Consider the following 14579-nt stretch of genomic DNA (forward strand, 5'->3'; position numbering starts at 1 on the left):
GTCACCAGCCGACCCCAACTTGGGTAGATGCAAAGAAAGTGAATCCGGTAGAGAATTAATAAACAGTAAGATAATGTTCTATGAGCAATACACACCAAATCCCAGCCAAAGCCCGAGAAAAAAAAAAAAAGGAGATGGGCCAACAAGACCTGGGATCCCAAAAAAAGACGCCAACCACACAACCAGTTCAAACAGGTTTTTGCTTTGCCAACCGAAAAAGTTCATCTCCGTTTCCGCCTCCTCTGTCCTCCTCCTCCTCCTCCACCACCGCCGCTCTTATCGCCAGCAGGTTTCTTCTGAGGAGTGGGGGGCTTCTTAGGCCTCTCCTCCTCCTCGACAACGATGGCCGTGGCGCGAGTTGCTCTTCTCGTCTGAGGAGGACTCGGGGCCTTAGCGGGAACACCGTTGTCTTCATCACCGTCCTCGTCGTCATCATCGTCATCGCTTGAACCCTCGCTAGACTCCTCGCTCGTCTCCTCGTTCGGTTTGGCCTGCCTCCTAGCTGCAGCAGGAGGCCCTGTCACCGTGTCCCGACGAGGACCACCGTACGCAACTTCCGCCGGGCCCGATACCGGTCTCCTAGCACCGGAAGGGGCCGCAGCGCCAGGAGCGCGAGGCGCGCGCGGACCCGCAACCTGATACTGGAAAGGGTCGACGGGGACGGGAGGCCGCGGGCTCGTGTTGGATGAGTTTGACGAGGCCTCGGCGTCTTCTTCGTGTCTCGCCCGGGCCCCCCTGGACCGGGAAGCGTTAGGGTCCGACGCGTATCGCTGCATCAATATCTGCTGCTGCTGCTCCACGTAGGAGTATGTAAATGGCGGAGACCCACGGCGATCCCCACCGCGACTGGGAGGGCGGCCGGAGCTTGTCGTAGACGATCGTGTTCTTGTTGCCGACGGAGGTGGGAAGTACCCCATGGGCGGGTAGCCACCACCGCTGCTATGAGGATCGAGAGCCGCCAAATCAGCCGCCGAAGGCACTCTCTTCTTACGAGAGGTCGGCTCGAACTGAGATAAGGGTACTGCGACGCGCTGAGATCTTGACCTCTTTCGTGCCGCCTTCCGGGCAGCCGCTTCCTCCTCCATGCGTTTCCTCCTACGTTCCAACGCCGCCAATTCTTCCTTGGTGAGATGGACGTCCGACCTGCCCTTTTCCTTTGCTCTCTCGATCTGGCGGAAAGCGGACCGCAAAAGAACTTCGTCCCTTTCCGCCGGAGAGAGCGCGTCCAGATCCACGCTCGCTAGGTCGTCGTCACTTGAACTTTCATCATCGTGTTTCCTGCCATCACCCCCTTCTTCCTCCTCTTCGGAATGGTAAGCAAAACCTCTTCTCGCCGTTACGTGATTGTTGTTTCCTTGTTCACCCATGTCTATACCCGGATATCGGGACGACTCCTCGCCGCCAAATCGTCTACTCCGCCCCTTGTTTAAACCATTACCTGCTCCACGGCCCTCCGCAGCCTCGCCATCTTCGTCCGTGTCAACCTCCTCAACGACCCGCCGAATCGGGTCCCAGAAGTCTTGGCCCCCATGTTCCCCCCTCCGCCGCCCGCGCCTCGATGGTCTTCCCCATTGGGGCGCAAAATCGGGAGCTCGCGGCCGACCACCTAGACCGCCTCCCCAGAAAAAGCCTCGTCAATGGGTTTGTCCATCAGTGAGGCGTGACCGAGAATAGTCACGCCAGAGGCGCCAATCAGCCACATGATGGTGCTGAAGGGCGAAGCAATAAGACCGAGAGGAATAGCAATGACGAGAAGAGTAGTGTAGAGTTGCGAGGTCGTCGCCTTGAAGTTGCCGACCTCGAGATCACGGCCCTCGAGGCGGCCGATGAGGTACATGCCGGCGACGACGAGGATGATGTCGAATAGGAGAAGCCAGTTGGTCAAGAGGGCGTACAGGCTGAGCATGACGAAGACGACGGCATAGTTGCTGGAGAAGTAGCCGAGATTGTAGTTGACGCGGGACTGGATTTCGGAAAAGTTCTGGGGCTTCGAGACGCGCTTGAAGTCGAAGAACTCGGAGATGGGACGGAGGTTGGAGAAGCGGTTGGCAAGGCCGCCGGAGCGCATGCTGTTGATGCGGTCTCCAATGTTGAGACGAGACGTGAGAACGTCGACGGGAATCTGAATGCGGGCCATTGTGTCGGAAATGATTGTGGTTTGTCGAGATAGACTCTTGGATAGTGATGATCTGAGAAGGGGGAAGGAACCGTCGCAAGGGGGAGCCGATAGGCAAATGCTAGAGTTGTTCTATTCGAGGAATGGAGCACTAGGCTTTTGTAGAAACGAAGTGTTAGCAGGCGCGTAAGAGAAAGCTCGACGATGGGAACGAGAGGCAGATTCGAGATGGGGTTTGAAAGGGTGGTATTGCTTTAAAGACGGGAAGGCGTGAAGGAGGGAAAGATTAGTCGAGGTGGATGGATGAGGACAGGTTTTGCGAAATAGCTTGCTTGAGGTAGCAGCGGCAGAGGATAAAACAAGAAAATAATTTTAGTAGCCACATGCAAAGGCAGTCCAGGCCCAGGGTCAATCAAAAATCGGGAATTGGGCGGGAGGCAAAAGTCAGGGGTAGCGCCATCGGGGCGTGGGAGGATACGAGTGTTCCATCACCTCAGGGCAGGCTCAGGCTGTACTGGAGCTAATTTTCAGTGACGCGTTGTTCCTTACCATTCGATTGAAGAGCTGATGCTGCCCCGTATTGCAGGCAACGCTATACGGGACCGTCTCTGCAATTTTGGCGACAAAATCCCCAAATATCGGGATCAAATGGGTCAATCAAATCTTGATTTGACTGCACCTCCAAGCCAAGTGCCTGGTGGCTCTGCTAGCTTCCACGCCAGCACCACCTAGGCAGCACCTTTTCACCAGGTCTTACTGGCTCAGCTGCTACTCGCTAGGCTTAGCCCGCTGTCGCAGTCCCTCGAAGAACCCACGAGCGTACGCGGATTGCAGCCGGACGCGAACGAAGTACGTGGCCTCTCTGCTGAGACAAGATAAAATGATGATGGGGCGAAAGGATGGATCAATGGATGAAATGAGGAGGAAACGGGGGGAGGGATTGAAATAGGGTATCGAATCTGGACTGGGCTGGTTCAAGCTCGCGTTGACTGGTTTGTCCATCAAAATCTCACTGCCGTGCCCTACCTCACAACCTACCACACTAGTCCCCAGCCCACACCCGAGCCGTGGATGGACCAAATGGAGGTGGAGGTCCGGTCTGGCAAAAAAAGAGCCCGACTGACGGGTATCTTGAGTTTGGCCCCCAAGTTCCAACCCGAGCACCACCACAAGAGCTGTTGGCTTCGCTCTCACCTTTTCCACGTCGTTCGCTCGATGCTCGACAAAAAGAGAGAGAGAGAGACCCGGAAACAAAGAGTGAAGAAAAGATCAATTCAGATCAAACCATGGAAAAAATTTCTTCAACTTTATACAAACGGCAAGCTGCAGCCCAACCCCTCCAGTTAGCTGAGTAACCTCGCAGTTGGTAGCCCCGTAGCGTCTGCAGCTGCAGGCATTTGAATCTTCGACCCATTGAAAATGTTCGATGGGAGAGGGTCCTAGCCGGTTCTGGCGATTCAGAAGGCGACAGGTGGCTACCCATGCTCTCTCGCTCTAACAATAACTATTGTAGAATACTGAGGGTACAGATGCCCGACATGGAAAGGCTTCTGATGCCCAGTTACAGACCTCGATCCCGTAGGGATGTGCTCAAAATTCGTCTCCACTATCTCAGTCTGCAGGATGCCGTTGCCGTTAATGTAGAGGGAACATCCGCACCGATATGATTTGATATGCACATACGAAGGAGAACTTCAAATATATCGTTATTTACTCCTCGATCTCCCTCAGCAGCATCTGGACTATTGAGACAATAGCGTCCATGTCTCGACTAGCCCAACGCCTTTTGGCGCCGGCTTGATTGCTTGCTTGCTTGTCCTGAAGACGCGGGCCATCCTCTGCCTTGGCTCTCCTTGTACTTTTTAGGAGCCCTGTCTAGATGGGACGATCGGCCATGGAGGAGCTGCCCACTGAAAGGCGGTCAGCAAAATTATTGTTTGACTCTCGAATCAGCCACTTTTTCGTTGGGCACTGAAATCATTGCCTAGATGAAGATACAGTAATACCTGAGGACTATGCTCCATCTGGGGAAAAACACCGATATTAAATATCAATACTAGTAGATGACAAGGGGGCAATCATTGATCGTTGATGACTTGGCCTATACTGCCAAGAGATCATCCTGTTGACAGTGATGTGACCAAGCCCAGCAGAGGATAGGCCCCATGAACTCCCCAGTTCTACTTTCTACCTCCATTGATACTAGGACATTACACCTTGTGACTGCACAACATCATAATGCAAGCAAGGGATGCAAGATTGAAGTCTATCTGTGTTGATCAGTCTTTATTTGAAATAGACCAGAGATCAACTACGTAGCTCAGGGTTGTGACTACAGCAAGTAACGGTTGTTATGAAACTTTTTGTATTGTGATGGACAAAACAAAGATGAGTGCCACACGAGGTGACTATGGGGAATCAAGCATCCCATATAAAGATAGAAAAATAGTTCTAATGTACACAGCAATGGACCAACTGTGAGGGGGAATCAAGAAAGAAGACGGCTTGAAGAAAAAGAAAACCGATGCCTGCCAAAAACACCGAGCAAAAAAAAAAAAAAAAAAAAAAAAAAGAACCGTGTCATTCTTAGGCAGGGTGAAGGACCAAAATACAACCACTTATTCATCTCATGATGAGGGTGGCCGGGCCATACATCTTCCATCTTTCCCTCCTCCAAAAAGAAACAGTTTAGACAGGAAGCCTATTCGGCACATCTGCCATTATCCACCGCTTATTAGACAAACATGGTCCGTCAAGACTTCGGTAGACAAGAGTAAAAACAACTTCGCGCTTCGGCCCCATCGTCAATACGACGAGGGACCGCTAGGCGTGGGTATCGACACGGTTTGATGTAAAAAAGGTGTGCTCAAGGGTCGGCAGGTATAAACAGGCCGGCATCAACCGGGGGTAGGTCGTTTTAGTATGCTCCAAAAGGAGCTTGCATCAATGACGACTCCCAGAACCGACAATCGCCGAGTGACAAAAAAGGGTAAAAAGTAAAGAGAGAAACCAAGGGCCTGGACGAGGCCACGTGTGTGAATGCGAAACAATACGAACGCGGGATACTGTTCGGATTCCTGATCCAGTAGTCTCCGTTCGAAGCACGCTTTGGACGATGCGAAAAGAACAAAAATCCGTCATGCAAATGCGTCTATGATCAGATGATGACAACGAAAAGAAGAAAAGAGAAACAGGTTCCTCATCGAGCTCTATTAGGGCTGTGAATAAAGGGCGGGCGTATCGGTAAAACCGTGTGTCATCGCGGTCGTGAGCGTATGTCATGGCTGCCGTTGATCCGGATGTCGAATGTCGAATGTAGAGAGAGGGCCAAAGTTCGAAAGAGAAAGTGTAGTTGAGGATGAAGGAAGAAGGGGGCCATGTGGAACGTCAATTATGGTGATGGGGAAAGAATGTGTTATACGCCACCGGGAGATGGGCATCGTCGGTGTCGAAAAAGTAGGTCAACTCGTTTTTACAACGTGACAACTCGGCCTCTAGCACCGCCGTCACTAGGCGAGCCGAGTGAAAAATCATCCACGCTCCGGTGTTTGGGAAATGGCGAGCAGTTCTTAGCGGTACTCGTTTCAAAGGCAAAGGTCTTGGCACGACCGAGGGTTGGCTGCCTGCGGGTCTTCTTCAGTCGACCCAGTTCCCTCTCGCAAGTCCTCTGATGCTTTTCGTCAGACATCTCTACGTAGTTCTGGGGATAGCATCGGCATCGGTGCGTAAGGAAAAACTCGCTGTAGCCGCCGCTGAGAATGTAGACATCGGGGTACGTGAGCTTGGGATAATGCTCCGCGTTAATGGTACGGTCCTGAGAGCGGATGTGTCTCGCCATAAGAGGAGCTCGATGGGCGGAGTACTCGCAGTGGAGGATGATCAGGGTTCGACCGTCCATGGGAGTGTTAAACAGGTGGGCAGCGAGAAGCTCCTTATCATTGTAGTTTACAGCTCCGTCAATATGGCCACCCTCGTACTCGTACTCAAATCGGCAGTCGATGATGAGCTTTTGGTCATATTGGCCACTGTACTTGCCATCAAGAACGTCGACCAGAGTATCCTTGGTGATTCGTGGTATACTGTCACCAGGATCATCGGAAGAGAAGTGCGGGAGAAGAGGCTCTTGAGGTTCCTCGATGTCCATGACTGCCTCGAGCGGCTTAGGAAGCGGGGAAGTTGTGGTTTCGGTATTGGGCTTCATGATATCCTCCGGATGCTCAAACATGCTAAACGACCTACGGATGGTCTTGCGCGACCGGAGGAAAGGGTTTGAGGTCCGGCGGGCATGTCCGTTAATGGGAGAGCCACTTCGGCTGGCACTACCGAAAGACTGCATGGCCGGTCGGCAGCGAAGATGAGGTGGGACGCCTGGAGCAGAGCTGTTGGCCGTCTGTGGTCGCTTCTCATACGGGGCCTGGAACTCATAAGACTCGGTCAGAGATGACGCTGAGCTTACATGACTCAGTCGTGATGCATCTCCAAATCGAAAATAGGGGAGTTCGGCCTTAGCAGCGCGGCACTGGACCGTCGAAGTCGTGTACCCCTTGAGACGCGTGATCGAAGGTCGGCGTGGAGCGCGTCGCCTAGGAGAAACACAATTAGCACTCTTCGGCGAAGATGCAGAATCAATGAAAAGATACGCACTCTAAATTGGGAAATTTGAGGCCCTCGAGAGAGGACTTGCGAGAGACCGGAACGGGCGAGTCCATCATCATTTCATCGTAATCTTCATTAATACCGTGGCTGGCATTATCATCATCATCATCATTTTGGACATCGCTGACTTCGGCAACATCTGGAAACGGGGTAGGGGACATCATCTCGTCGGAGCAATGGGCTGCGGACTTAGGAATAGGAGAGTCCTGAAGCATGCCATCCATTGCTACGGGTGACGAGGAGGCAAGTTCTGGGGTCGTGATGTACTCTACAAGTAATGACTTATTAGCCTACCCGCAACTCCACCTTTCGAGCCACCGGGGTCATTCGGCTTACCACGAGCCTCAGCTGCAATCAGGGCAGCAGCGGAGAACAAGTTTCTCCTAGGAGTTGCGAAACGTGGGCTGGACAAAAGCGTATTGTTAGCTGCAACTAGCCCCTGACTAGAAATGCGGTCTAGGGATCCAGAGCCTTACCTTGCATCGCTATCCAGGCGGAAATTCTGGGACAGGTCAGCCGCAAGACTAGCAGCTGGAGAGGAGCCTCGAACATTGTTAATGCCAATATACTCTGGCCTGTGAATCTTCTCTCGAAAATGAAAGCCACTCGCTCCAGACCCAAGGTTGATGAATAGATCCTTCTTTGCCCAAGGCTGGGCAAATCTTGGGCGGTGAATAGCCGCCAGGGGAGATGATTCCTCCATCGTTACTACCGAGAACTTAGGAAAGATATCGAGAGAAATATCTCATGAAATCCTTAACGCAATGCTGCCGTGAAGCAGGGTCGCCAAGGCCGAGTTTGTGGGAGTCGTAAAAGCAGAAGCACAAATGCCAACTCCTGCTGCCAAAGGCAAAGAAAGCTTCTGTTCCTCCTTCCTTCACTGATGAAAGAGTAGGTGGTAAGAGAAGCGGAGAACAAAAGATGCTCGATCTCGACTACTCGTATTTTCTGGGAGGCGAATGGGCAGTTAAAAGGACTCGGAGTCTATGGATTCTTGCCATGTTAGTACGCCCCAGGCCACGAAAAAGAAAGAAGACTCCCAGTCGACGGCGTGATAGTTGAAAAGAAGCAATTGACTCTGGTCCCGGTTCAGGGGAGATAGAAACCGTCGTCCAATTGCTCCACTATCGGAGCAGGTCTAGGCATTGACTTAAGACATACCTATTCCTGTCTGCTCCGAAAGGGGTTGTAATGTGAGACCTGGGTGGGTTCGGCAGTTTGGATAGTCGAGATCAAAAGGATGCCCAAGTCGAAAAGACGAAGTTCGAAGAACGGCTAGTCTGATTTTGGCAGACAGTAGAAGATCGTTACAATGGAATGGGACGGGGCGTGGTCGTGGTCGTGGCGGTAGTCGTGAGATTTCGTGGCTCGTAGTTGGCCTCGTGTCGGGGCCGATGGCGGTGGGAGGAATGGTCTCTCGGGGTTGTTGGAGACGGCTTCGACCGAGTCGATCGGCTTGAGTATCAACCGTGTACTTTCCGCGTTTCTACCCTCCTTCGCTCTCAGATATACGTAGAGAGTGAAGCTGGTGAAGGGGGGTGAGGTTGACACGAAGAAGGATCGGAGTGGAAGGACGAATTGAGGGAACCGGAGAACGGATGACTGATAGAAGGGGGAAACGTGAATGAGGTCGTGGGTGGAGGGGGTTATTTAAAACAGGATAGAAGTTCAGAAAACTTTTTGGGAATTTGGAGCTGGATCCAGGAACTATCTATTCAGAATACAGAGACTTGGGGACAGGTCCAGTTTCCGAAGATCCAACGAACCAAACGGACGCTGAGCCACTGCTTCTCGATGGCGGATCGTGCGTGAGCACTAGATCTTTTGGTTGCTGGTTGCCAATGGGTTGCTACGGGAGATTTTTTGGTAGAGGTGGGGATGCGAGAGCGATCGGGGGGGGGGTCTGGACTGGAGACGCGGCGCGGAGGATCCTCACAGGTACAAAGTAGTCAGTCATTGGTGTACCTCGAACACGAGGTTGTGTACTTGGTAGAGTTGCAGATGGCCGCCAGGTGCCGAATCACGGAGCGGTACATCGCCTGCATGGTCCAAGCACGCTTAAAAAAGGTACGCACCAGTCATAAGCGAAGGGTGGAGTCGGTCGCACGCTCGCGTTGCCAGTGGTGCTGTGTAGGAAGTATTTCGTACTCGTCAAGTGTGCGTGAATGCTACCTTTGTGACTTGTTGTACTTCGTACTCTGTAGTCGATGTCCTCGTTCTGCCCCCTACCGATGCGGGACGGGCTATCGAGCTTCTACATAAGACGCGGGCAAGACTCATGTAAAAAGAATTAAAAGTTGCATGCTTAGACCTTCTCTCGCAGCTCTATCTCGCAATGTATGTGATGTCGGTCGGGATTCTTTACTACCAATATCGATTGATGCTCCTAGGCGAAGTGTTTGAGCAGGCATATACTACACTACTGGCAAAAGTACATTCGCTGTCCTTGGAAGTGGGTGGGTACGTTTAGTGCTGCTGAACATTAAGCCGTTGCTGGGCTATTGTCCAGCACCGATTGCTGGTTGAGGGCAAGGCACGTCTGAGGTACTTCGTAGTTCGTAGCTCACCCATTTTTTTGGTCGCATTTTCACTACGGGATCGAACCCCGTTGCTTTGACGACTTCTTTTCGCTGTAACGGCCCATACCCATATCATCCATGCCTTGTTTCAAACTCACAGGTGATCCAGTCTTGCCGAGTAATCCCGCCCCTCCTCTCCTGGCCTGGCTACGAGGTAATAAGCGCCTTGACACTGTTGGAGCCTTGACCGCCGGGCGACTGAGCACCGAGATTACAGAGACTAGTAACCCGTTGACGATGAGGTACGAAGTCGAGGCTGGACCACACCAAGAGGGTTTTTCTCAAATTACGACGAAGTGGGCGTTTGTCGGCGTATCGCCCATTCTAGACACTCACTTCGTACCTCGTCCATCCACTCCAGAGCGACGGACAGAAAGTGCCCCCATTCAATGTTTTACCATGCAGTGTTAGCTCATCAAAAACACCCCGAATGCCAACCATGGTCGAGAAGACACAGGGTCAACATTCCTTTTGTCGACGCTAAAACGTATCGATGCTCCCCTCCGAGAGCCGCTAGCAGGGGTAGCAAGGCTGGCTGTTGCTTGTTGCGGGGGGCTGTGGGCATGTTTGACTTTGTACATTCATACTTGTGTAAGCCACTGAGACATCCTAGGATGGAGGAGACGCCGAGGCGGTATGAAGCTGGCTTCGAGTTCATCCAGGATTCTTTTTTTCTTCTTTCTTTTTCTGATAGAGCAGCCACGCAGCAAATTCTCATTGCTTCTTTCTGCCAGGGATCTATAAAATTAGTCCGCAATTCGGCCAGTTGGTCGCTTCGATTTCCGTCATGGATTATAGCAGAGGACCCTGGCCCGCATGCAACATGAACCCAGGCGAGAGGTACTACGGTGGCAGCAATCATTGATTGCCGTATTAATATGTGCCTTCAATCCAAATGTGGTTGCTGCGGCACACAAATGACGTATCAGCACAAACATCACTGATCAATTGATTTGGTGCCTCCACCACATGGACAGCCACGACTTACATACATTGAAGCACATGTATCAATGATAGTGTTCGACGCTTATCCAGTACTTCGTGCCCTAAACTGGAAATTGTGATCCCCAGCCTTACGAAGTAAACGCCTGAAGAGGCAAGAAGAACAAGAAGAAACTCAATAATCCTTGCGAATTGTTTAGCCTCCGGACAGACCCTCCTGTCACGGCATGAGCCTGTACGAAACATGCTGCTTGCGGTCGAAAGCACATCCGATCAATGTGTGTAATTCTTGCATCCGCTGGGGACGGGGCAGTGTCAGGACAAGCTCAATCCCTATGCACATCAAGGTAGTGTGACGAGCAGTGTCGGGAACCAGTAATACTGCTGGCTACATAGTTAAGCCACTCCCTTGCACTACCCACTAGTGTTGTAATGCACCGTATTCTGCAGAGAGCTTGGAAGAAAAATGCAGCTGCTGTCCTGAATGGGTTCTTTCGGTGAATTTTACAGGCAGCCTCCACCCATCGCCAGGCCACTTTGGCTGGCCACTAGAAAGTACCAGCATGGAGCTGCTGCACCTTCCCGGCATGGAGTGGAGAAGGTACGCTGCATGCTGACATTGCTAACGTGAGAAGGTGCAAATGTATGGATGGACTCCGGGGTGCCTCTGCTCCACCGCTCCGCCCAGTGATGCAGCAATATTGTACAAGTACAGTAGTACGCTACACTAGGAAGGACGAATTTGATTGACGGCTGACAGTATTGGATGCCATTGGTACCCATAATGTGGTGTACGCTGCAGTGACTGCAGCCAGCCCGAAGCTCCCTTGCATCGTTGGCAGGGCAAATTGCTCCGCTTGGAGAATTTTTGGCGCCCACGAGCTGGACAGTACGGAGTACCTATCACCGGCGACGCAGGGCGATGTGGTTTGCAGCTCGGCTTCCTTTTAGCGAAAGCATCTCCGGCTGGCAGTTCCGCCCTCGACGCTCCTCTTCCCTAAAGCAGCATTGCAAGTGGCAAGGGGCGGAAGACACGGGGAGCGGGCAGCCAGAAAGAGAGACAGAGGCTGACCAGGAGTGGGACGGGATAGTTTGAATTAGGAAAAGGACCATCAGTTGAGGAGCGCTGAAAAAGAGACCCCCCGGTCTGCATTCCTAACGAATCAATGTTGAGCTGATCACTGCCAGAAACAGCCTGAATCCAGTTGGGGTCTTTTAGCGACACTAATTCCCTTCGTTTGGTCTCCCGTGGCATCTGAGGTGAGCCTTGAGCATGGATCGGGGGAGCTCTAGCCCGTTCTGGGAAGCTCCATCGTGGATCATCAAGTTCTTACTGGTTGGAGCTACGTGAGCGAGCGCCTATGCAGATTAACCCTGGTTTGGCTTCTCGTCTTCGTTACATACTCCGTGTTTTGATGACTTGCGGTGGTGTTATCTTTGGTCGAAAGAAGCACCTCGGTGACGATATCAGAGCTGGCGATCATCCCTCGTCGTTTCGCACTATTAGTTTAGACGTTTATTGTCGTTTGTGACCGGTCGGTCCTCTCGTTCGCTGGAGATCCTCGAGCATGGGTGACGGGGGGCTCGAGGCTTCCGTAGGCTCGGAGTCACACATGTGGGCTTGCGGTTCATAACATTGGGGGATATAACGTAGGATGCAGTTCCCGAACTATTCTCTGAGGTTCTCATCGCACCGTCCATCATTTGGCCCCAACCCTTGGCTCGTGCCGCCGTCATATCCTTTTCATCCCGAGACATATTCTTGCCCGGTAGCAGTCGCCAGTCATGAGATGGTCTCAGGTATGCATCCAGCAAAAGGAAGCGATGCACATAAGATAGGAAAAAAATAAAATAAAATAAAATCCATAATAAAAAATCAAATTCCGGTTCGACCTGGCCCAGGGAGAGCGAGTGCATCACGTTTGCCCTTCATATCGTTCTCAAACGAAGTCGTCAATTGCAAGTTCCAGTTGTCCCAGTTTCCGGTTCCAATTCAATTCCTGATAACCTCTGCTGACATTAATGTCTTGGTTTAACTCAACTGAAGTCCAGCCCGGTCCAGACCAATAATACCACGAAGACACGCAAAGCCACACGATTCCTGTGGTCACAAGAGTGCACACGATACGCGCTAGGAGAAATGTAACATGGATTATCTTGCTCAATGCAACTACACATCCCTCTCTCTTCTTTTTCTTGTTCACTCTTTTTTTTGTCGTGCCGGTCCACGGACCTTAATGGCATGGAACCCCCGCTCTGCCTGATCCACTAAAGGAAGGCCAACACTGAGGATGAGGGTCAGGTCGTACTCTGTATGGCCATCTCACCCAATTTCGCCAGCAAACCAGCGATCTGCGAATTGAGAGACCCGTCCAGCTCCAGCGTAACCCGAGGCCTCTACCGAGCGTGATTGGTCTCGGCTCCTGTCCCTTTCATCATGGTTGCCCAGCACAGCCTGCCTTGTCAGATATCAATCATATCATAAAGCCCAAGGCTCAATGGCCGGCGTTACGAGCATCCGATTGTCGATTTCAAACCGCTTTTCGGGATGAATTGGGTTCGTGCTTCGTCATTCACCTGAAGGACCAAAGATGGCGTGTTCGAAACGGGCGCTTCCTGATTTCCACTGAAGATACACTAAACAGATGGAGGATCACAGATTAATGCGGCTTTTTCTGGAAGGCTTCTTTTCCGATGCACTTTCTGACGCCTCTCGACGCGCCTAGACCGCCCCGATCGCCAAATTATGAGCCAAGCCCTACAAGTCAGTTATCTCCAAAATGTGGAAATAAGGCAGCACGGATCACAGATGGCGGTGATGGTGAAATGAAAAAGCTAATAGCCGTTCCCGACTGGCGTCTTGGTACGACTCCACCATTGATCACGCCTCTTCGTTATGGTCAAGTTAATCAAGGAAAAAGATCTCTCCGGTCTGGACTGACAGGTTTAACGAGTGCCATCAACCCCAAAACAGACGTCATTCCCCATCTCGATTCCCAGTTCCTTCACGGAGGGCATAAAACGGGGAAGTCCGAAACTATCACTGAACAAGGTTGGTGTGGGAAGATAGCTCCCAATAAGTCGTCATGGTTGCTCATTACCCCTCTTCTTCCCTCCTCAGACACAGCCTTCGACTTGGAAGAGCTGCGATTGATAGGGCCAGCCGAAGGCGTGCCTCGTATCGTACAGGGAAGTCCAAGTCTGATGCAAAGAAAAAGAAGAAAACAAAAATAAAGACAAAATATGTACAAAATCAACGCGACGTTCTCCGGTTCTGTTTACCTCCTCAAACACGGTCCTGGGGAAACTCACACCGCTCTCTTCGAGCTGCCGCCTGACCTGATACTCAGATCCGGATGCATCAATTTAGAAATACATATTGTGAACAGCATTAAACAGAAGAAGGGAAAGTCTCCGCATCTAAGAATAGTGTGACATAGTCCCCATGAGGCCACGAGGGAAGAGGGGAAAGGGGGGCTCCTCCATCTCCGGAAAGTGAGGGGCTAACGAAATCCTCCGTCTCCGTTTCGTCTTGATTCCCAAGGTCAAGCTCAAGTCGCATTGAACCGGGTATCAAAGCTCCCTCCCATCTCATTCCTCCCTTCCCCCACACATGAAGCCATTTCACTGCCTCAAATAATCTCCATGACATTTTCCGAATGCGACGGAGTTACGAAGAGCTTTGAACGGTTCGTTTTGATTCAGGCTCATCAAACGCCCGTGCTCTGGGGCCCCCCTAGCCTTATGCTAAAATTCTTGTTGAGACGTGATCATTGTATTAAATGTCTGCCAAAAAAAAGGCCTTCTTTTTTCTTTTTTTTTTTTCTCCACCCGCGTCCGTCCGACGTGCCCGGAGAAAAAAGCTGCATTTCGCGACTCAAAGTAAACATTGCCAAGACCAATGTAAACAAGTTCGTGGAAATTTTTGCTAGCTGCATCCACGGAAGCGTGTCTTGTCACGGAATCACGTGAATCCGCGTCAAAGTCGGGGATCGTCCGGACTCCGGACTGCACCAAGACAACATGCGGAGGACGTCCGGATGTCTTGGGCGACTTCCGAATTTTTCGGTGGGCGTAATCTTAAGGGACATGGTACTGGTAACTCTAACGGCAGATACCCAAAGAACCTCTGGAGATGGTAAGAAATTGCCGCACGGGAAGTGTTGCTGAGCCTACTGTACTCGTTCAAACCCCGAATAAATGAAATGCTGTATATTTATGCTCCCCAGCCGTCCCGCTTTCTCCCCGAGCAGGTACTAAATCCTGTTGGACCTCTCGTTGGCTCC

General features: G+C 51.6%; 2 protein-coding genes across 2 annotated transcripts; both read right to left on the reverse strand.

Annotated features, from left to right (window-relative positions):
- Nucleotides 1-221: 221 nt before the first annotated feature.
- SAPIO_CDS3561 (putative COPII vesicles protein Yip3) lies at nt 222-2137 on the reverse strand (the record flags this gene model as incomplete). Its single annotated transcript, XM_016786332.1, has 2 exons — nt 222-1606; nt 1666-2137. The coding sequence occupies 2 exons, from the start codon at nt 2135-2137 to the stop codon at nt 222-224; spliced, it is 1857 nt and encodes a 618-aa protein (XP_016644338.1).
- Nucleotides 2138-5588: 3451 nt separating this feature from the next.
- Nucleotides 5589-7475, reverse strand: SAPIO_CDS3562 (M-phase inducer phosphatase; the record flags this gene model as incomplete). The annotated part of the gene is made up of 4 exons (XM_016786333.1): nt 5589-6699; nt 6761-6998; nt 7067-7176; nt 7249-7475. The coding sequence occupies 4 exons, from the start codon at nt 7473-7475 to the stop codon at nt 5589-5591; spliced, it is 1686 nt and encodes a 561-aa protein (XP_016644339.1).
- Nucleotides 7476-14579: the final 7104 nt, after the last annotated feature.

The sequence above is a fragment of the Scedosporium apiospermum genome (genome assembly GCF_000732125.1).
Source record: "Scedosporium apiospermum strain IHEM 14462 chromosome Unknown SEQ_SAPIO_0088, whole genome shotgun sequence".
In the NCBI taxonomy this organism is placed as follows: domain Eukaryota; kingdom Fungi; phylum Ascomycota; class Sordariomycetes; order Microascales; family Microascaceae; genus Scedosporium; species Scedosporium apiospermum.